Below are 21,943 nucleotides of genomic sequence, written 5' to 3'. Positions count from 1 at the left end.
TATTTTAATTTTATATTATTAGTCTGAGGCACGACCATTTTGTCTATACCATACGTGGCGATTAGGATTCTAAATTTTGAACTCCCGAAAATCTAAATAACATCGTACAAAATTAGGCCTACGTTTGAACCTTAATCTAAAAATATTTAAAGCGAAATGAGTAATCGAACGCGGACTTACCTAAAACATTGTATTTTTTCTATTCTCTCGCGAAGATATAAAACCATATCACCTTCATATACGAAATAATTTATTCATTTTCTTTTGGCTTGTTTAACATAGTACGTGTACACCTTTTACCGTTATTTTTTCGATCATACCTGAAACAGAAAAACAAAAAATTTGCTAAACATTAAAAAAGTGAAATCGCATACAATTAGAAACTTTAAGACTTACCTTTATTTTCCGAATAATTAATAGATTTTTCAACCGATTAATATAAAAATTCATCTTTTGGCACCGAGTATCCGAAAAATTTTCAAATCTGAAACATATTAAAAGCAATAGTTATTAAAAATTAATTATGCATATGGAGACTCAGTACCTACCTGATGATACCTTCAACCGTACATTACCATAACCCACTGAACTCTATACTCTTACACTGGAACGCTTACGCTCCATATGGTCCAATGTTAAACTACTCGGTCGAGCAAGTTAGAAAGAGATAGCTATATGAAAAGAAGTTGTTGTCCTTGTCTAGCGCGTTGCGTATTCATTTCATTCATACAAGTAGCGTGATTTTTTTTGTTTTTTTTTTCAATTTTTGCAACTTTTTGCTGATTTTTTTTATTTTATACAATTATTAATATTTCAAGATGAAATTGAGACATCGGCGATCCTACGAATTCAGAAAATTGCTTTTAAAAAATGAATTATTTACAAAAGTGTACAAGATACTTCAAGTTGAAATTATAATTTCTATCTTTATTCAATAAAATTGGAAAACTCATGATCTGGAAATTGAAACCATTAAAATATAAAAATACTTACGTGAATTATTTGAATTTTGCAGCAATTCTATATATTATAATAAATAAATGAAATTATTATGCAGCTGCGTAGAGTACATGAAAAAGTGACTAAAAAAGGAAAACAGGTACATGATTGAAAATTTTTGAAGAATAAAAATAAAATATATCCGTAATCGTATCACAGTTGAATAAATGAAGGAGTTGAAAAATAATCTGAGTTCATTTTACCCCACAAAACTTGATTTCCATTAGGTTCAACCTATGTATAAAAATGAATTGGAAAATAAACAACTTCTAGAGTTTTGGATTTAAAATATTACGAAAACATTAGTCTCCGATTTCATTCAATTTTAAAAAATGAAATGTATCCGTTATCTTATCACAGCTAGTTAAATAAATAAATGAGTTAAAAAATAATCTAAGTTCATTTTTCCCCCTCAAAACTCAACTGTAATTAGGTTCAACCTATTCATAAATGATTATTGATTTGGAAAATGAATAACTTCTGGAGTTCTGGATTTGAAATATGAAGAAAACATTAGTCTCCAATTTCATTCAATTGTAAAAAAGTACTCGTGCATTCTTCGTCTCGTGCAGTTATTGAATGAGTTTGAGTTTGAGGCTTCATTGAGTGATCGATCTGTCAAAAAAAAAAAAAAAAAAATAGTACCTAGGTCGTGATTATAAACGTAATAATGAAAGAAGATGGCTCATATTTCATGTGTGATGTGTCATGCGTGTATTGATTTGAAAATAACAGGAAAAAAAATACAACACAATGCTCACAAGGAAATAACGCAACACGAAAGATAAAATGAATGAATAATGAAACATAGCATAAAAAATTGATACAACACAATGTTCGAGAGGAAATAACGCAACACGAAAGATAAAATGAATGAAACATAGCATAAAAATTGATCAAAATCGATTCTAAGTAATAATCATGCAAAACACAAACTCGAAAATTGAATATTTAGAACAAAACAGTAAAATTTATACATTACTAAATAATGTTAAATGTCGATAATGTTGCCTTATTTGACCTTTTTCTCCTGAAAGGTTCGTTGTAACTTTGGAAGATTTCGTAAAAATTCTCAAAGTTAAGTAACTTGATGCAATGAAATTCAACATCCTAACCTCATGACTTTCCAAAGTGAGATTAGAAGTATCCAAAATAGGGTGGCCTAGTTCTCGAAGAACAGACGATGAAAATATAAAATGGTTTTTAACTTCTTGCAAGATGCCACTTTTCACGTTCTTCTTCTTCAAATAGCCAGGAATGTGTGTTCTTGTGAACAGTGTTTCAGTCCTTTGAATTACGTTCATCACAAATTGGGAAATAAAAACTAGACCGCCCCTAGTTTTCAACTTCGTAAACGCTGCCGAATCACTACACGTATATGGAAAAGCGTACATGTGATCGTTATTATTATTCTCCGGAGGTGGTTTCAACAGACACTGAGCACAGAATGGACAGGTGTACTTATCCAAGTAGTCTTTTACAATACTACCAGCAATAAAATGAAGGACGTTATTACGTAAATCATTAACGTTCATATTTTCAATCATATGTATCTGCCTTGTATCTGGAATAAATTCTCGCTGCTGGGTATTTGCATCTTCTACGGCTGGGTCATCTGCATTTCTTTCAGCTTCAAAAGTAAAAATACCAATGCTCACGTCATCTTCATTTACACAATTTGCGTTTTTACCAGCTGATATTGAATTCCGGAATAACATCTTACGCAGAATCCATCTCAATTCTAATCCATGTGGGTTATTATTTTGACCACTGCGACTTCGAATGCAACAGAAAGTTAATTCAGCATGATCCTGTGACGTTTTGTAAGCAAGGAAGTAAGCCAATGGGTGCTCTTTTGTTAACAGATCCATAGCTAAAAGTTCGTAGCTCACACAATTTATTAAAAATCCAACAGCAAATGTCCTTCTTCTACTTTTCATAATATCAATACCATCACATTTCAACGAGGCGATGTACTGCATGGATTCTTTTAAAAAGGGTTGCCAAGCACCGCAGTTACGTAGAGAAAGAGGAGCTTTGTAACCATTGCCGAATTTACTCCTGCAATTCATGACGTCAAACAATCTATCAAAGATTCTGATGAATTCTATGGTCGCAGATGCATTTATAAAGGTAGAAGAATTTCCAGAAAAATACTGCAACGCATCAGCTACTCGAGAACTGATCACTTGAGCAGCCAATTTGACATTCATCTTTTTCTTCTTATAAAAGATATGATTGACTGTTAAGCGATTCGCGAATTTCAAGTCTATTGCTTCCTGAATTTCATGTATTTTCTTTACGTAGTGAAAAGAAATGTCACCACTATACGACGTCAACTTCGCTTCTGCCATAGAATTTCTACATAACTTTATCATGTGGCACGGATCCATCAAGCAATAAATTCGTTTATTGGTGTCCAAGGGATGTTTAAAAAAAGGTTGAAGATTACTCATACTGTAATCAAGAACACATCCCAATTCTTCGTACGTCTTTATATTGGTACTGGTTCCATCCGAGGTCAAAGACCTCACAACGATCCCAGCTTCAAATAAAGACGTAATGACTGTACGAGCGAGTTCAGCTTGTACTGTAGCATTGACTTTATTTATCAAAAAGTATGCTACAGGACACTTAAACTTGTAAGTGAAACTTACAATTATAAAAAACAACGCCTCAGTAGCAAATTCTTCAGAATCTTCAGGACAAACACCACCAAGATCACAGTAACCTACGTATTTGTCTTCTTTTCTATCATAATAACGACCTTTACAAATAGACATGGAATCATAAACAAGAGCTACGTCTTTAAGGTAATCTTTCTTCTCAGTTTCTTTTTTTAAATACAAAAGCACTTCGGATAACACTCCAGGCTTACACTGGCGTTTACTAATCCATCGGCGAATTGTAGACGGATCCGGAAGTGTACTGCGTTTTCTGAGAAACTCATACGCTTTAGGGCTGTAGAAATTTAGTGTAAGGCAGAACTGTTTAATTTCGTCACTGTACCGTTTGTTACACTTCGATCGTTCAGCATTATCGATTTCGTTTTCGAATAATTCAAATGGTAACGTCCCCTTAAGATTACTCTCAATGATTGTTTTGGTAGCATCACTGAGCACTGAATTATTCCTTAATAATTCAATCATATCAAGAGTACTACTCACACGAGCATTTCTTCGTTTAAGCTGTTGCTGAAGAATTTTCTTTTCACGACGCAGAGTATTCAAAGTATTCATCAATTCGGTTCCAGTTAAATTTGTTTGAACAGCTACGGTCTTTTGAAGTGGCACTGGCTCGACTTCTACTACCGGAGAAATTGCAACGTTTTCCTGAATTAAAAATAAATAAATTATTAATAAATGTAGTAATTCATTTATTTCATGTTTCGTCTGAAATGGTTTGAATAACGTAGAAAACGTCAACATAATTATGATTGATAATAAACTCACATCAGGTTCAACTAAATTGGCTGCGAGTCGTATCAGAGGTCGCCTCTCGGAAACTTTCTTAGGTTGTAAATGCTCAGGATAATCAAAGACGGAAGGTATGGCAGTACTTTTTAAACGTAATTTTCCGCATACCACAGGTGGATCGTAATCTGAAGCTAGGAAATGTTCACTACACAGCCTTGTATATTTTCCTGGCTGCCAATTCTTTCGTCTGATTGCATGAATCCATTTTTGTCGGCGTTCCTTATCCTTTTCAGCATTCGGAAAGCTGTAGAGTAAGCTGTGATTACAATTTCGTAATGTGAGCGTTATGAGAGATACATAATGTAACCAAACTTACGAATGAAAAATCAGTTCTGGATTCGTATCACTGCTTTTGGAACAGTTGAATGCACAACAAAACTGCACCATTCTTCGTATATAATCTGCACAATAAATTCATTGGGTATACAATACATATAACGTTGAAAACGATAGAATATTTCATCGCACTTACTGAAAATTAAAACTTACTCGTGAATATATTATTCGTAAACTTCAATATCAACATTCATGATTCAAGAAAGCGAAGTTGGAGAATGAAGCACTTGACACACAACTGTATTCTTACGTAAAATCAAATAACATTGTACAATTTACGAAAAAGAACGTAAGTAGCAGAATTTTGACAAGTTACTTTTCATTATAATCGTATTTAAACCTCAATTTTTATGTTTCCGAGAACAAAAATTATATAAAAATTCATCAACAGCTATCTCCGGCCATAGTGATAACGAATTGAAAAAGGACAGAAACTTCCCAAACATATATCTGTCTCTTTCTAACGCGCTCGATCGGGTCACGTGGTATCGTAAGCGTTCCAGTGTAAGAGTATAGAGTTCAGTGCCATAACCAAGTGAGACTTAAGCACCAGTGTTGCAACAACACCATTCCGAGGCACCAAAAGTAGTATTTGTGTACCCATATTTTTCTATTTTATTTCTTCTATACACGAACCCACATATACCCTTCATTCAATATGCTATTATGTAAAGTATCTTCCACCCCTATTTCGTATGTCCCACTTTTCAAATACTATCAATCGGAAGATACTCTTTCTATATTTGTCCACTATAAATGACAAATATTTTCACTATTTTCCCCCAAAAACACGTAAAGTGTTATATTGATGTTTACATCACCGATATCCAATGTAAGCATATTAATTCTCACCGAAATACTTTCCACCCTATAATACCCAAAAATTTAAACTATCTCCTCCACCTTTCTTAGATAAACCCCTATCATATGTCCCATTCTTTGACGTATAGGTGGAGGATTCTTTGAGTTATAACTACACTCATTTCCTCTGTCACCCATAGATAAATCCCTATCATATGTCCCATTCTATAAATTAGTGATGGAGGACCTTTCCCTTTTTCTTTTATAAAAGATGACGTTTTTGATTATATACGTCCATTTACAATTATTATTACACCTGGAAGGGAAGGAGAAAATCCCTTTATCATACCGAGACTTGTTTTGTCTGTTCTCCATATTAAACTTTAATGTCTTTTAGACTTTTTTCAATTATAATATCAATACCTTTATAAACATCGTAAATCATTCCATTGTTACTTACTGTTCATACCACCTTTCAACAATAAGTGCCTTCTCTTTGACCCTATTTTGACCCTGTACTGTGTTCAACTTATTAATTGCATTCTTTTCGAATTATTGATTCACCATCAAGCTGTAAGCTTTTCAATATTGTCTTTTGGCAACGCAATTGTAAACACAACCAAAAGCTACCTTTTACTCCCGCCCTCCATCCCAATTTTTGAAAACTGTCATCTAGTGATGAAATTGATCACTGCGGAATAGTTCTGCGACCAATCGCAGCAAAGCACCGAGGGGCAGGGAGCACGCCCATGGCTAGGTAGGTCAGGCGGGGCCGGGGGGCAGCTGAAGTCATATTTCCTATATTTCTCTCGTAGGTCAGTGCTTTCCTCCGATGGGTCTGGGTCCACCAGAGTAAACCCACTGAGGGGCATATGATATAGTGGAATATGCCTTCACCTTGTAGGTGGATAATTAATGGAATGATGCCTTAAGAGGGTGATCCCGTCGCTATGACGTATTTATGTCTAGAGTAGGGAGAACCTCTACCAACGTGGGAACTACTATTCTCTGTGCATTGATCCCTACCCTATTTCTCTTTGTATTATGCCGCTATTTACGGAAGGTGACCTCAAGGACATAGGGCAACGAGCTACTTGGACTTTGCCGCGGTTCTCACTTGGTGTCTGGGATTACATCGGAGCAGACATCAAGTACTCAGTGCCTCGTATTACATCCGGAGTAGGTACTGAGTTTCTCTATATGCATCGCGCGGGCATATAGAGAGTTAGATGTTAGTGGGCGAATGTGTATTTATCGATTTAAACCCATCGTGATCGTGTTTTGGGCTAAATTAGTTTATTTAATTGCTTTCTTAATGGTATGTGGGTGCAAGTCGCAGATTGCATCTGGCTCCATTCCTATCATCGCCCTATCGCTAACAGCCGTAAAACCGGTACCTGGTTAATATCATCGCCCTAGCGCAGAGACGGTTAGCATTAGTTGAGTAAAACTTACTTGGTGGTGCCTCCACTCAATTAATTAGAATTATATCCTAGTTAATTATCAAGACCTATATCGCAGACTGCATATTTTGGCATGCAATCGATCAATGTACTTGTATTTCTTCGCTAACTGCTAGAGAATATCTATTGATGTAGGTATACTCTTGGTTTCAATGCCATGAATCATTGCCTTAATCCTCTGTAGTTAATATTAATAATTCTTATTGGTGTTAATTATATCAATCTAACCATACTATATTTATAATATTCATGACATATGTATGATATGTTAAGTTGCCTGTAAATATGACGAGAAAGGTTATTTTGAATAAACCTCGTACACAGTAAAGTGTTATATGTTCTTTTATTGTGTATTTCTGTGTAATATAGACTAGAATTGAGAACCACTCATATTCTCAGGGCCATCTTAATATGAGCAGTGGTATCATTTTGTAGATAGGATCAGATTCACCCTTTAAGCAGTCAATCCTACCTTTACCACATTAGGAGCTCTTTCCTACTCTATATATAACAACCGTATCACTTTTTTTTTGCCAATAATTGCTAAAAAGGCCTCAGCATATTGCTTTTTGCGAAAAATTGTCAAAAATTCTATTTTAATAGAATAGAAGAATTTCTAAAAGTTGTCGTTTTAAAAAATTCCAAAAAGTTTCACTTTTTTCCAAAAACTGTCCACAGCTGTTGTCCCTCCCACTCAGGAATTGCCAAAAAGCCGTTCCTTATTTCGCTAAAATTGTCAAAGTCTCGCTTTTTCATCAAAACATACGTTCTAAAAACCTAGTTCAACTTCTTAAAATAATAAAACCAGAACATTTCATTTTGTAAAATTCTAGTTTTTTTGTTGTTGAATGTTGATTTTTTTCAGCATTAAAATGTTTTGCTCACGTCTTGTCATAATTTAAACCTATGTAAATGACAACTGATGATTCAGTTCTACAGATTTTTTTTCAATTTCGTTGCTTATCAAATACAATAATTTTTATTCACCTAAATTTCTGATTTCTTTTGTTTTAATTTTTATTTAATAGATAAGTATCAGAAAAATGCTTCAATTTTCAACATAGAAGCAGACAACTTGAATAATTTTTAAAAAATTTAAATTTAAAAAATCTACCCATCTGATTTTTCAACAGTTTTCCACTCAATTCCAGCCTCTGTGATATTCAAAATTCGGTATTTATTTACTTAGGTAGGTATTTATTTGATGATTTTTTTTCTGACCATTACAATGTGATAGCAACGCACCAGATGGACTTTGAAACAAAAAAAAAACTCCAAGTACCTATTAAGTATCTTCATCTTCACCTTAGTCAGGACCCAGGGGAAACTAAATTGAAAATTCAACAAGTTGGTAAGTAGGTAGAGATACATATTCAGAAAACTTAGGTTAGGTGATCTTTTTATACCTGGTGATTTAGGCTTTTTTTTATGCAGATAGGTGGAGGTGACTTCTCGCGCTCTCTGACCTCCATAAATTAGATATTTCCTGAACAAAACAAGTAAAATAACGAACTATTATGCTATGTATCAAAGATTTTTCCTAGTTCAACGATCTATTCTCTCTCTATAAGCTATTCCGTTGTCGACTTTATGGAGTGTATGAGTCATTGGACCCTGCGTTGAAATTATGATTTACATTTCAGATGAAAAGTACAGCAAATAGTGCCCAGTAAAATGATTTTTTTCGTGCTACAATAATATCATATAGTCATAGATGAGACGTAAAGATAGTCTGAATGAAAATATTACGTGATTAGTTTGTTTAAAATGGTTATTAAAAGTCTGCGTTGACGTCAGTAATTCTGTCGTGATGAAAATTGCCTTAAAATATTAATCAGACACCAGAAGTAAATCTTGATTGAATTTTTTTTTCTGAAATAAAAAGATAATAGGTATTCCAGCGAGCATTTGAATACGCCTCGTTTTTCACTTTTTCGTACGCAGAGATTTTATAGCTTGAAATGATGGCAACACTGATCATGATTCATTTTTGCCCAATTAATAAAACCGCTCTTCAATTCATTGCCACGCGGAAACGGTGCGATAAAAAACTTGATAATCTTTCAAACAACACTCGATTAATTATCGTTGTCATTCCACTTTCGAATTAAATACATTTTACGGGTTACCCTTACCCTTATACAGCGACTACTGTTGAAACCCTGTGGTAAAAATATGTCAAAAAATGACTCTTTTCCGAACAAAGTTTCTCATCCTTCCTTTTTATAGGTAATTTTTTTTTTACATCGCATTGCTAAAGTAAATCAACTTTTATCTTTTGTTTGCTTCGGATTAACAACACCTGTGTTAGTTTAGGGTGTCGACGAGGTGTTGGAATTTATCACGAGTTAATACGAATTAGTCATTATTCACATAAATTTCTGATGAACACTTGATAATATTTTGAAATACCGAACATCATCGTCTTATCTCACCTACGGCTAGAGATACATATTCCTACTCGGTACTCATGCGGATTTTTTATTTTTTTTTCAAAAAGAAAAAGATATGTTCAGTAACACGTCAGTGTTTCGCGGAATCTTTCATATACGTATAACAAGCAATAGGACTAACCAGTGTCTCATAAATGAGAAGAATACCTAAATCAAATACCTACCTACACGTAATCACAAACTTTCCATTAGGTGTGCAGTGTGCACGTTCGAATTCAAATACTTACCTACCTAATGAATCCAAAGGTCTTTTGAAAATGATCTGAAATAGATCCCATTTTCATTTTTAAACACTCGTTCGATTTTTTGTAGTCTTGTAATTACAACGTTGATAATCACCTTTTGATAAGTATGCACATTAGATAGGTAAAGTAGATACATTTTTCGATTTAATACGCTTCGATTCAATGACTAATGTAATGTATATTTAGCTCACTAAGTAACCTAGTCATCAATGGAATTTTCCTACGTGCAAATACGTCTCGCTTGCAACACAAAATTCTGATAATATTTCCGTCGAATAAGTACTCCAATCATTTCCCCTAAAGCATTGAAATTCAAAATACACTTCTTCATTTCAAAAAATCCAATAGGTATGTCGGTGCTTTTGTTAACGCTAAGCTATTATTTCGCACTGAATTTTGCCAAAAGAATGTAGGTTTACTTCTGTGATAAAGAATCGAGAATAACTTACTTAATGAATCGCAATTCACGTTGTTGGTGGAACTAGTTCCAAGTTTAACTAGTTTTTTTCATACTTGTTTTATTTTCTGAAAAATTGCTTTGGTTCCGGTTTGATTTTAAGATTTAAATTACATTTTTTTTTGTCGATTTTCGATACGGGGGAATGTATTATTTTCGCGTTCCTTTGTAATTAAGTAAATATTACCTATTTCGTTTTCTCAAGATGTTTTGCAGTCCATGTAAATTTTAATGGAATTTTAAATACCTACGCGCAACTTGCATAACTTGACTGGTATTTATTTATAGCTGTGCTGACGCTGTACCTAGTGAAAGATGGAATTGGAAATAATATACCTAAACAAAATTGGTAAAAAAATTATTTGAAAAATAAACGTTATAATGCTAATTTTTAGTTCTTATCAGGTGTGAGCAAAATATTCAGTTTATGCAATTATTATGTAGGTATATATCTGCAAATTGAAGCTGATAATAGGATAGAGCGTATATTTACGTATTTCATTTATTTATTCGCTAACAACGAGTGATTAATTCAAATTCGCAGTATTGGAAAGCATTCTCCGATTTCATGTCATGTCACCAACCTAAGTATATGGATATTGAAATTCAATTCGCCTAGAAATCAACGTTAACGTAGTATACAGAAGAATCCCGTAGTGTAATTAACCAATTTTATCGATCCATTACCAAAAATACCAGCGAAAATTAATCAAGCTATCTGTTATTGCGAACGTTAGCGTGTCATTTCACCTGCGAAACCCATCAGAATAATTATTTCACGGGTATTCTCGCGTCAATTGAGGCTGCAACCCCTGGTGCAGCGCTAGTGTCGATATTAGTGATAACAGTTGAAATAGGGGTCTGATGTATTGGATTATATAGCAAAATTTTGAATTATTGCATTATTTTATAACTGAAAGAAGTAAAGACTTATTTAAATGTAAGCATCTTTAGTAGAATTTCACGCCCTTTCATAAAATGTCAACAGAAAAATTCTACGTGCAATATTTTCAGAGATATTGAATTTCAAAGAATGTTGAAATTCTATTTCTTCGTCATCTTTTCTATATTTTAGTAATAATATTTTAAAATAGTTGATACCCAACCTGTGAAAATGAGTTTTATATTTCAGTGTGAAACAGGAGTACATAATTTTGAATAGATATTTGATATTCGTTGTTTTGTAAGAGAGATAACAGCTCTAAAAGCATTCACTATCACTTTCACTAACATCAATTTCTTTCATCATTAAAGATTTTGTAAAGTTTAAACTGAAATTTAACTAACAATCAAATTAAAAATCATGAAAATACACGAATAATACGAATATAGAAATAAAAAAGCGCTAAATCAATTAAACTGATCATAGTGATTACTCAGTAATCACTGAATCACAAACTTTGAAATTCAATATCTCCGAAATTATTTCACGTGGAATTTTTCTGTTGACATTTTATGAAAGAGCGTGAAATTCTACTAAAGGTACTTACATTTAAAAAAGTCTTTACTTCTTTCAGTTATAAAAAAATGCAATAATTCGGCATTCTCCCATATAACCCAATGCATTAGACCCCTATTTCAGTTGTTATCACTCTTATCAGTATTTTTAGTTCCAAAAGTTGCAACCTCAATCGTTTAAAAAAAAATCCGCCGCACGTCGAGGTAATTACAATTTCACCGAAGTGGTAACACTGGAGCGTTAAAATCACTCGAATTCACGCTAACTCCTTCTTTGAAACGCCGTTCAACCGTTCTGTAGTTTTGGTTGTAGTCAACGTAGTCGGCTGAACGTGAATTTCTTCGGTAATGGTGTTCGTTTAATATAATTTGTTAAACGAGTAGAACTTTTTTTAATTTAGTAAAAAACTAATTGATTATTTTACCCGGTAAATTAGTTTCGAGTATTGTTTTAATCGTGGAATCAGTTTCGCGTTTTTAATCCTGTTCCTTGAACCGAGCCAACGAGTTGTTATTTTCCGGTATCAATCGGTAAGTGAATAAGAGATAGAAGATTTTCAAATGAACTGTTGATTTAACGATTTTTCAACGTAAATTGTCCCATAGAATACACGAAGGTAGTTCATATCGTCGATTAATTCACGCCAGTCAGCGGTATCTCACAGGCATTTTATCGATTAGCGTAAAAATTACCTCGAAACGTAAATAAACAGTCGTGTGTACGAAATGCAATGGCATTATTTCAACTTTCGTGGCAGTCAAAACGTGATTTTTATGTTTAATAAAACTCTATTCTTGTTCAAACAGATGTTCGTGTTATTTCCGGCGTATAATGTAGTTTATTACACGGACGACGGTGACAAAGTATGAGCAAGAGAGAGAGCGCAAATTCAGGTAGATTTCGGTCTCGTACTGTGTAGAACAGAAGCACATTTTCCCTAACCCGGTACCTCGATGCTCGATCGAATTAACCGCGTGGTTCTATAAGATTTTTATCAACATGGCTAGATTGTGTTTCGAAGATTATCTCACCTCGTTCCTACTACTACGGCGGTACTTCTGTACAGATTTAATCGAATGATAACGTTCGAGCTTCATCTACTGTGTTTTAAAGGTTGTTGATTTTGTCTTCTTCGCACAGAGAATTTCAGTCTCCGGCGTACGTCTACGTATCTACTGGAAATTAACATATACGTGAATTTCGCTTATCACTTGTTCACCTTGGATGGTGTTTATTGATAAATAAGAAGAGAAAAAATTTCGACCGATGTGGCCACCGTCGTCAGCGCCATCGCTGCCACCAAGAGAAAGCCATACGTCCACGTTGATGCTCTGTGCAATGTAAAATTATACACGCCGAAGAAAGAGGACACGTTTTTCGAATACAAATATACCCGAGAGACTCGGCTTCGCCATTAAAATAGCACGTGAGATTGTGCATTATGAGCAACAGCCACAGCCACAACCGAACCGTTCTGTACGTCGAAACGTCGTCATCGTCGTCCAAATTCTTCTTCTTCGTTCTCTTTCGATGATTTTTTAATTAAAAGTAAGAAAAAACTTACTCGTGTAATACTGAATTCGCTCATATGTTCGAGTAAGATATTTCTACGTTATTTTCTTGGTAATTAAACGGAAACGTTTATCGTCCTGTAGACCGTATTTGTCTCGCTGATCGCCCGGTGTATAGTTTACTTAGTTCCATAATACACTTTTTCCCTACTGTATTCTTTTATCGCGAGTATACAGAACGTGTATGTATGTAATCGTATAAAAAATGTATCAACTCGTTTGCGCTACAGTAAACAAAGTTGATGCGCTTTTACGTGTTTATTTATGTGAAAATGTTTTCAAAACTGTCGCTCGTTTACTCCTATACTCGTTCGAGTATCTCAAAATGCCTCCTTGTACCTACCTATACTCGTAGAACAAATCGTCGTGCCACATTTCAGCACCATGCCCTAATTCTCATCAAATACTCGTATCTTCGAATTCTCATTTCTAAAATTCTGCGTACCTATATTCGATCAGTTCGGTATATTAATTTCATAGCATTCCGACAATTACGCAAATTCACGGTGAAATTTTATTATTAATCATTGCATAACCGACTGGCTTGTTTTCTAGGAAATTCATCACTATCACTTCTACAACTTACTAGGTTTGTGGTTGTACTATTTTTTTTTCCTTTCCTCATACAAATTCGCCCACTATCTCGTGTGACCCGAACGACTATAAACGACAACACCTGCGTGTAGTTTTATAGTGTTGGGTTTGATTGACGTACGTGTAGGTGAACTGATAATATTGTCGTGTTTTTACCTGCGATTCCAGCCAAGATTCATCATTCTGCATAACCACTAACAGCTTGTTGAAACTTTCGCCGTGTGATCGTTATTTACGGTGTATTTCTGTAGACCTGGACGGTTAGGTTATTCGGTTATCTCTTCAGTTGATAGGGTTTTATCGCCTTCCTGTCGTGGCTAATTGATTATTGATTAATTTCATTATTGATTCGAAAAATCACTTCGACGATGAAAGCAAACGTTACTTTAATTAGAGGTTCGGTCAAATCGACGCTAAGGTTATCGCAAATATTGTTCAAAGCTATGTATGTACAATAAGGTGTAACCTTGTTACCTTTTTTATTGCTTGTACACCTCGATTATTACGTTCGTTTACCAAATTTTTGACCCGGCTCTTGTCAAATTGGAAAATTTTTTACCAAATGTTCCATTAATAAGCTCGAAATAAAAAGCAAAAAATTTGTTCGAACGACGAGTTGCGTAAATTCTAGGAAAGAACATTCGGATTTGGGAACAGTTCGACTAATTCGAGTATAGTTCCTTGAAATATCAGCTGATTATGTTTTACGTTCATTGAACCTAGCACGTTTGGACAGGTGAGAGCACATGATGGAGAGGATTAGCCCCTATCTGTGCGGATTTCAATTTCTTGGAAAGCTCGAAAAGTTTATGCCTTTGGTTAGTAATAATGAAATTATCAATCGCACAGGTGTTGAATTTTCAAAATTAATTGGAAAATTTTGATATCAATATTTTTGTTTTTGAAGTTTGTTCATTTTACGATTTAGAAATTTCTAATCTGATTTCATCAAAAAAAAATATTCCAACTTTCGTAATGTGGTGTTATTGTTTCATGAATGAGAAATTAAAAACTGAAAATTTAGTCCTAATGTACTTACCTAATCCTAGCCACCCCCTCCCACCCTTTCAAACTGGTTCGATGTGTTTTTCTACGACTTTGGAATCTCCTGTTACTAAGTAATTTTGTAATTCTGTTTTTATAAATCTACCGACAGAATTCCTTTTTTCATATTCAGTTTCAATTTTAACTTTTTTTGTCTTTGATGTAGCATTTTTGCCGAACATTGAACATTTAAAAACAAAAAACATCGATGTTTTCATTTTTTTTTTTTTTTAAAGATTGAATTACACCAGGAAGTAAACTTTTAAATTGGTTTTTTGTTTTATACGTTTGTGTGAGGAGAGGCGAAGAGAAGGGTAGAGGAAGAGTGCATACAAATTATCGAGTATATATAATTTGTTTCTGAAAATTTTTTCGGGAAGATTTATGTGATTGATAACTTATTGGTTGTTCGTTGTTACCTTGTAAGGCCAATTTTAGCAAATTTTCTTCCTTCATAATCTTTTTCAGATGCACAAAAAATATTATTTAGTAGGTACCTTTTTCAAATAAACCCCAAAAAAGGAAACACGACTTTGCTACAATTGTATCGATTAGATTTTTTTTCATTTTTGACTTATTGAAAAAACCAACCAACAAAAAATGATGTTATTTAAACTTACCGCCCACCTCTATTATAATGGAATTGGAGGGGAAAGGGCTGGTATACAAATCATTTGAATGAAGGTTTTGAGGAGCAACGCGTGTATCGAGTTCGAGGGCAGTTTCAATTTATACGATTTTTTTCCTATTTTCAAATGAAGAGTCCACGGAAAGAATAACCAGACAAGTCACTTTTTTAAATTTTTGTCTTACGGCGTTTTAAAATATCAAAATGCCCTAATTTTGTAGTGAATTTGAATTTCATAGAAGTTATGGCTAGAAATATATCACACAACATCTCACAAACACAACTCGAGGCATAATAGAAAAAAAAAATGAAGAGATACGCAAATTACGAGTTGAAAATTCACTCTTTTCGTGAAAAAATCAAGCGAAAAACGGAAAATTAGCGTTTCGCAATAATTTGAATTCGATGAAAATCGATTATCATGATGACATGATGAAAAATTTTTGCATTCTAAGTACTTATTAATGTTGAAATTTTCTTCCTTTTGCCTCATATTTGGTCTCGACTCATTTCTCTCCCCTCCTCTGTTTTTAAAGGTCATTTTGATTACAAAAAAATCAAATTTTTCTGAATCCAAATGGACTACATTTTTTACTCCTCAGTGTAAATTTATATTCAAGCCTAAACTCATTTTTGAAAATTGTTGACTTGTCTGCTTCTTTCCGTGTGGTCTTCAAATGCCGAGTTGTTTGATTGAGGTGAGGATCGAAAAGGAAACATTCAATGTTGACTTTGAGTATTCAGATTTGTATCATGTTTTTTTTTTCGAGGGTAAGTTCTGCAACAATTTTTTCCCGAGCTTCGTTCGAATTTTGAACAAAAAGAATCGGAATTTTCATAGTATTGTATTGTAATTGGTGTCTTTTCTGTCATCCCTACTTTACTTAGAAATCAAATCAGATGTGAATGAACTCTTCAAAAAGGTTGAGAATAAGCCACAACTCGATTTTTAGCTGTCCCAATTAATTCCCACTTCTTCCGGAGAAATCAAAAATCATGCTGGAGGCTCTAGAATGGCACGAAATTAGGAAATTTGGAAGAGGGGGAAGGAGGGTGGTTTTGTGCAAGATAACAGTAATTCGTGCAAATTTCAAAAAAAATTTCTTCGAACAGAAACGTTTCGGGCGTTTTGATTTTTGAAATTTTCAATTGAAAATATCCACGTAGAAATCGGATTAAATGTGAATAAATTCTTTAAACTGGTCGAGAGTGAGACATAACTTGATTTTTAGCTGTTCAAATTGATTTGCAATCCTTCTGGAAAAATTTTGAAATTCTGGAAAAATCGAAAGTCGCAGCTGGAGGATCCAGAATGTTCAGAAATGGTGAAATTCGGTTCCAGGGAATCGATATTGGTTTCAGGACTAATTTCTATCATTTTTAGTTAATAAGCATATACATTTTTTTAAAAACTTGAATCGCCGAAAATAGTCTATTTTGAAAAAATCGCAGTCTTGTTCACATATCGGTGGCGGACTCCTCGAGAGGTTCCTTTATCAGCTCGTTGTCAGAAACAATATCCAGCTGTGATTGTGAGCTCATATTTTTTTCTGCAGCTTCCCTTTATTAAGGAATAGATCTTGAAAAAAAAAAATTCAATCAATCTCCGACCTGCTCACTCAGAAGTTCTCTTCCCCCAGAATCCCTCTTCTGTCTCCAGAATGACATTATCAACAAGCTAAAAATATACCAAACTCGTTACATTTCATCTTTTTCTACCTGCAGAATGGAAATGAGTAGATAAGTATTTCAAAAGGTCATTTAACATATAGGTAAATTGCCGGTGTACAAATTAGAGAAAAATTAACCGCTACGACGACAATAGAGATAAGATTAAAAATAGTGTCAATCCGCCATGCTAGGTACACCACAACATTCGGAAAATTTTTTATGCAAGATTTTTTACGCGTTTAAATTAATTTCACTAATTACTTCCGTTGTAATTGTTTGTAGTGAACTGATTTTCAATGGTTGTAAATCGAATGTCACATACGATCCAAGGTTATGTACTCGTAAATTTTTAAGGTGTGGGTTTGAAATTAACGGTGTGGCGCAGGTAATATGGTTCCAATTTCGCAGTATAGTTTCTTTTTTTCAAATGTAAAAATTTCAATTGCGTTGAAATTTTATTAATTTAATTTCCACGTTTAGTCTGTGAAAAGCGACGAACTTACCGCAGGTGAATTATACAACTTAGTACTTAGTTATAGCCCTTTCATGTTTGATTTTCAAGTCTTGTATAGCGTACCTTATCTTCGAAATGAAATATTTATCGAATCTTACTCTAATATTCATTAATGTTACTTCAGTTGGTATGGTAGAAAAGGGGTATTTTCGTTTCTGAGGGGTGGTCATAACGTCTTAAAGTATTGATCTTGGATAAAATTTTCAGATGGCTCTAGTTTCGAGGTACTTTTACTCGATTTCACTAAAGGTTATTCAGACTGGGTACTAAGAATTTTCTTGTGGTTGTTGTTCAAGGTGATCAGTGCCAACTTTAGAGTTGGGTCTTTCTCTTTGTACAATGAAGCAAATGTGTTTTTCGTGGTTAGTCCAGGTACCTAACCTAGCTACCTACTACGAATTCAGACCCAAAATATCAGATTATTAACGTCTGGTTTGATGGAAGAGAAGTGGGTTCGCTAATTTTTGCTTTGTAATGAGATTAATCGTACGAAGTTTGTGCGAATATTTATTGAGTCACTGCGAATATTAAATGTTGCAAATTTAAGTTTTAATTCTTGAAATTATCGTGTTCTTTCGACTCTTTTCGTTCTGTTCTCGCCTTCGCTTTTTCCTCAAATACCTACCATAAATGTAAAAAAATTTTAAAATTTTAAAAATGTTTTGGAGATTCAAAAATAAAATTGCGTTTTTTTTAGTTTGAAATTTTCTTTGCGCTTGGAAATGACCAAGATTCGATTTTGGAGCTCTTCTCTTTGAAAAATTGCTTTACGAGTATTATTGTAGAGAAATGGAACCCCCTGTGTCGTTTTATGTTGTAGATGTTTCGATTGTCAATTTCCATCATTCTTGATAGGTGTTTGTTTGAATTTTCAAAAAAAAATCAGTTTTTTTGAAATTTCTTGTCAGAAAAGTTGATGTTTGATTTTACCAATTCAATATACGTCGTCATATCATTTCGAGAAACATCGATGAGTATTTCTTAATATTTTCTTCAAGTCGTTTTTTTTCGTTATCAAATCGTTTCTCTAATGTTTAAAAACTTATTCGTATAACAAACTTATACATTACTTTGGTAACATTTTGCTCCTTTGCTTTTTACTATTTTTTTTTCAAAAGCAATAGCCGATGAATTGAATCGGAAATGGAAAATTTTTCCAATTAATTTCTTCAAATCTTCCGCTTATTTTTCTCACAGCCGTTCTATTTTCAATAAAAGTAAAATCGTTCTTCTTAAATGAAATAAAATTAAAAAGTCGACTCGGCGTCGTAATTTTTCGCGATTTATTCGAATTTCAAAACAGTTAAGACATCGGGGTTTCTTTCTTCTGCCTCCCTGTTCTACCATCACTGCTGGGTTTGTAGCATAATCGTTTCATCTTCCGGATCGTTCAATGGACCGTAAAAAGCTTCGGTATTGTGCCGGGAAAAAACTCATTTAAAAATAAATCACTCTCGAAGTAATCCAAACGTATTGGTAATTACGCTCGGAAGAAAATTTATTGCATAGAAACAAAGTGACGAGCTCGTCGTAATTTTTCTCCTTCTGTATTCTTTTCCCCCTCACCCCTGTTCGTCATTTTCTCAGCACATAAACAAGATGACTCGTTTGGTGCAGCGTACTCGACGATAAAAATTAATTTCCTATGTTAGTCGAGTGAAAAATAAGGGAAAAATTAGCGTCGAGTAAATAATTTGTATTCAAATTTGATGAGATATTTCTGTTTTCGTGTTCGTCGTACTTTACTATTTATACGAACTCAATTAAGTGAGGATATTTTTAGCGGCGCAGCGCCCATTTGTATCGATGTTTTTTTTCCAAATGTAGTGTTCGATTTGCATCGGGAAATTCAAGGTGGAAGGAAGAAGGGTAGGGGGAGTTACGTAATTTCGAGAGATTTCGTAATTTCCTTAATTTGTAGAAAATCTATTACGGTTGCTCGATGGAAAATTTTATTGTTTTATTTCAGCTTAGCACGAGGGAGGAAGAGGTATTTGAAATTGTGTAATTTAATAGACGTTGTTGGATTTTTAAAGGAATGACGGTTTTGTCATTTCATTTTTCTATTTCGACGAATTATGAGCTTTCTTTAATTTTATTTTAATTTTTAAAACCAAGTTTGGAAGACGTCGCATCGTTTCTCTAACAGTCTATAGGAAGACTATTCCACACCGTTTCCGAACAAATATGTACAAAACGAGTATATAATGGCATAGAGTCGGCAAGAAATGAAGGAAAAAAGGGATCGTTAATAGGATGCAGGTTAACCTCGAATTGATGCGAGTTTCGATGCAGAGAAGGCGAAGATACGATGTGGCGGGGGCGTATGTTTGCGATTTTTTATATTTTTTTTCGATGAAGTAATTCCCAAAGCGAACAGTGTTTGACATTGAATGATTTTTTCCCATTCCATAAACGCTCGTGTACTTTTATTTCATTTTGAGGAGTCGAAACGTTGGTGGCGTACGTTGATGGCAATAATATAAGTAAACGAGAGCATTGTGCGATGATCATAAACCGGCACCAATTGGTGATAGGTGATAGCTGAGACGAGCTATGAATGAAATGAAGATTCGACAATAATAATGGCTTGATGACCGTTCACTCGATGATAGCATTGGCGTTAAGGAATGCATAGATTTTAGGTAGGACGGACACGTGTTTTGTGGGTTAAACACGAGTTATACGCTATTTTTAGCATTATCGTGTATCTACAGGAGGTACTTTTCCTGTGTGGCTGTTTCTCGACCTAAAGCTTTCAAAGTTACAGAATTTGCCGTAGATGATATTGGAACGTAATTCGTTTGCTGAGAGGGAATATTTCGAACTCCGTTTTCGCCGAAATTTATCTTCTTCTTGTTTCATTTCCTATTCAATGGTTCATTATTTGGCATTTTGTTTTATCTACAGCTCGAGTCACCGGACTCGTTCATCTTTAACGTTGAAAACTTATTTATCTTTTTGAGACAATAATGTCTGGGCTTTTTGGGTACTGTTTGTGCTACTATGAGTAAACAGAAGATAGGAGATACCATCTCGACTGTCTCTGTCTATATTTTCGTGATCACTGTAAAAGGTATTGGTTACTTTATCCTGCTGTTTTAAGGAGGGGATGTTCTCGTATTGAAAGGAAAAAAGTATAGGTATGAATAAAAAGTTCGAAGAAAATATTTTTCATTCAAATTGACAAAAATGTGGCGGATACTTTTGTGTTTTCGTTTTAATGAACTTGTCGTGGAAAACGAGGAAAAAGCATCTCGGTTTTTATTGCGATGATTTTTTTTTCAGCTGAATTTTTCGAATAAAATCTTTTTAATAGGGATAGACTTTCGAAGGCATTGTTAAATTTCTGAATTGTGGGTGTCAATTCTGTCTTCGCAATATTTTTATCTTCTATACGGTTACAAATGATGTAAAAGCGAGACTTTTTGTTCACTGCAATTGTGTGAAAAAACATTTAAAATGCAAAATTTTTTATTCCAAACTACACCAGCCTCCTCTGAATTTGTGTTTGTGGAGATGAAATCACACTTTTCGGACAATTGATTGGACCGAATGGGATAATATCCTTTTTCTTTTTTCGCTGAACCGGATAGAAATTTGGGATCGATCCCGTTGTGTCTTTCCATCTGCTTTGACTGACTTTAGAAGAAAATGGTGCGGGGGAGGGAGGATTGAAAGGTCTAATTTGAGAATCAGTGATATGAAATTAGTGAAAATCGACATGTCATGCCACATCTCCATAATTTTTCAACTTTTTTTCCCCCAATATTATGGAACTAACGAATGAACATTTTGAACTGACACTTTCCCATTTAAACGAAACCAAACTGGATCAAAAGAGTATATCCTAAAACCGCTGTAAACTAAATTTCAAGTTCTAAAGTTCATTTTTAGATTTTTGGCAAATTTTTGAAAATTTAAAAAATTTAAAAAAGCTGTTTTAAGGGCGATTGGTCGAGAGGGTGTCTAATATAAGCACCGACCAAAGTTTCGCCAAAAATCCTGACATGAACTCAAGTGTCTTGAATTTTGGTTAGGGGGGGGGGGGGGGGTAGAACATGCTCTTTTGGTCTAACTTGCTGGTTTTGTTCGAAATTGGAAGGTGCCTGTTAAAAAGGTTCTCTTGTAAGGAGGGATTGAGAAGACCCTGTTTAAAAATAAGCTGCCTTGGATTTTTTTTTTCAAATTTTTAAAAGTAGTTTTTAATATGTATTTATGATAAAAAATTG

General features: G+C 34.1%; 2 protein-coding genes across 3 annotated transcripts in view; one reads left to right on the top strand and one right to left on the bottom strand.

The window, feature by feature from the left end:
* Positions 1–1,036: 1,036 nt before the first annotated feature.
* On the bottom strand, positions 1,037–5,335 carry LOC135848515 (THAP domain-containing protein 2-like). The gene is made up of 5 exons (XM_065368434.1): positions 4,965–5,335; positions 4,792–4,876; positions 4,452–4,719; positions 4,167–4,331; positions 1,037–1,614 (listed from the first exon to the last, which is right to left on the bottom strand). The coding sequence occupies exons 1-5, from the start codon at positions 4,999–5,001 to the stop codon at positions 1,513–1,515; spliced, it is 657 nt and encodes a 218-aa protein (XP_065224506.1). The 5' UTR covers positions 5,002–5,335; the 3' UTR covers positions 1,037–1,512.
* Positions 5,336–11,966: 6,631 nt separating this feature from the next.
* LOC135847709 (very long chain fatty acid elongase AAEL008004) overlaps positions 11,967–21,943 on the top strand; it is a 92,561-nt gene continuing 82,584 nt past the window's right edge. For both annotated transcript variants that reach the window (XM_065367381.1, XM_065367379.1), the window contains exon 1: positions 11,967–12,219. The gene's annotated coding sequence lies outside the window, so the exon portion shown is untranslated. The remainder of the gene's footprint in view (positions 12,220–21,943) is intronic.

This window comes from Planococcus citri, chromosome 5, assembly GCF_950023065.1.
Source record: "Planococcus citri chromosome 5, ihPlaCitr1.1, whole genome shotgun sequence".
Classification (NCBI taxonomy): domain Eukaryota; kingdom Metazoa; phylum Arthropoda; class Insecta; order Hemiptera; family Pseudococcidae; genus Planococcus; species Planococcus citri.
Note: the sequence above shows the minus strand (reverse complement) of the source record. Positions and strands in the feature narration are given on the sequence as shown.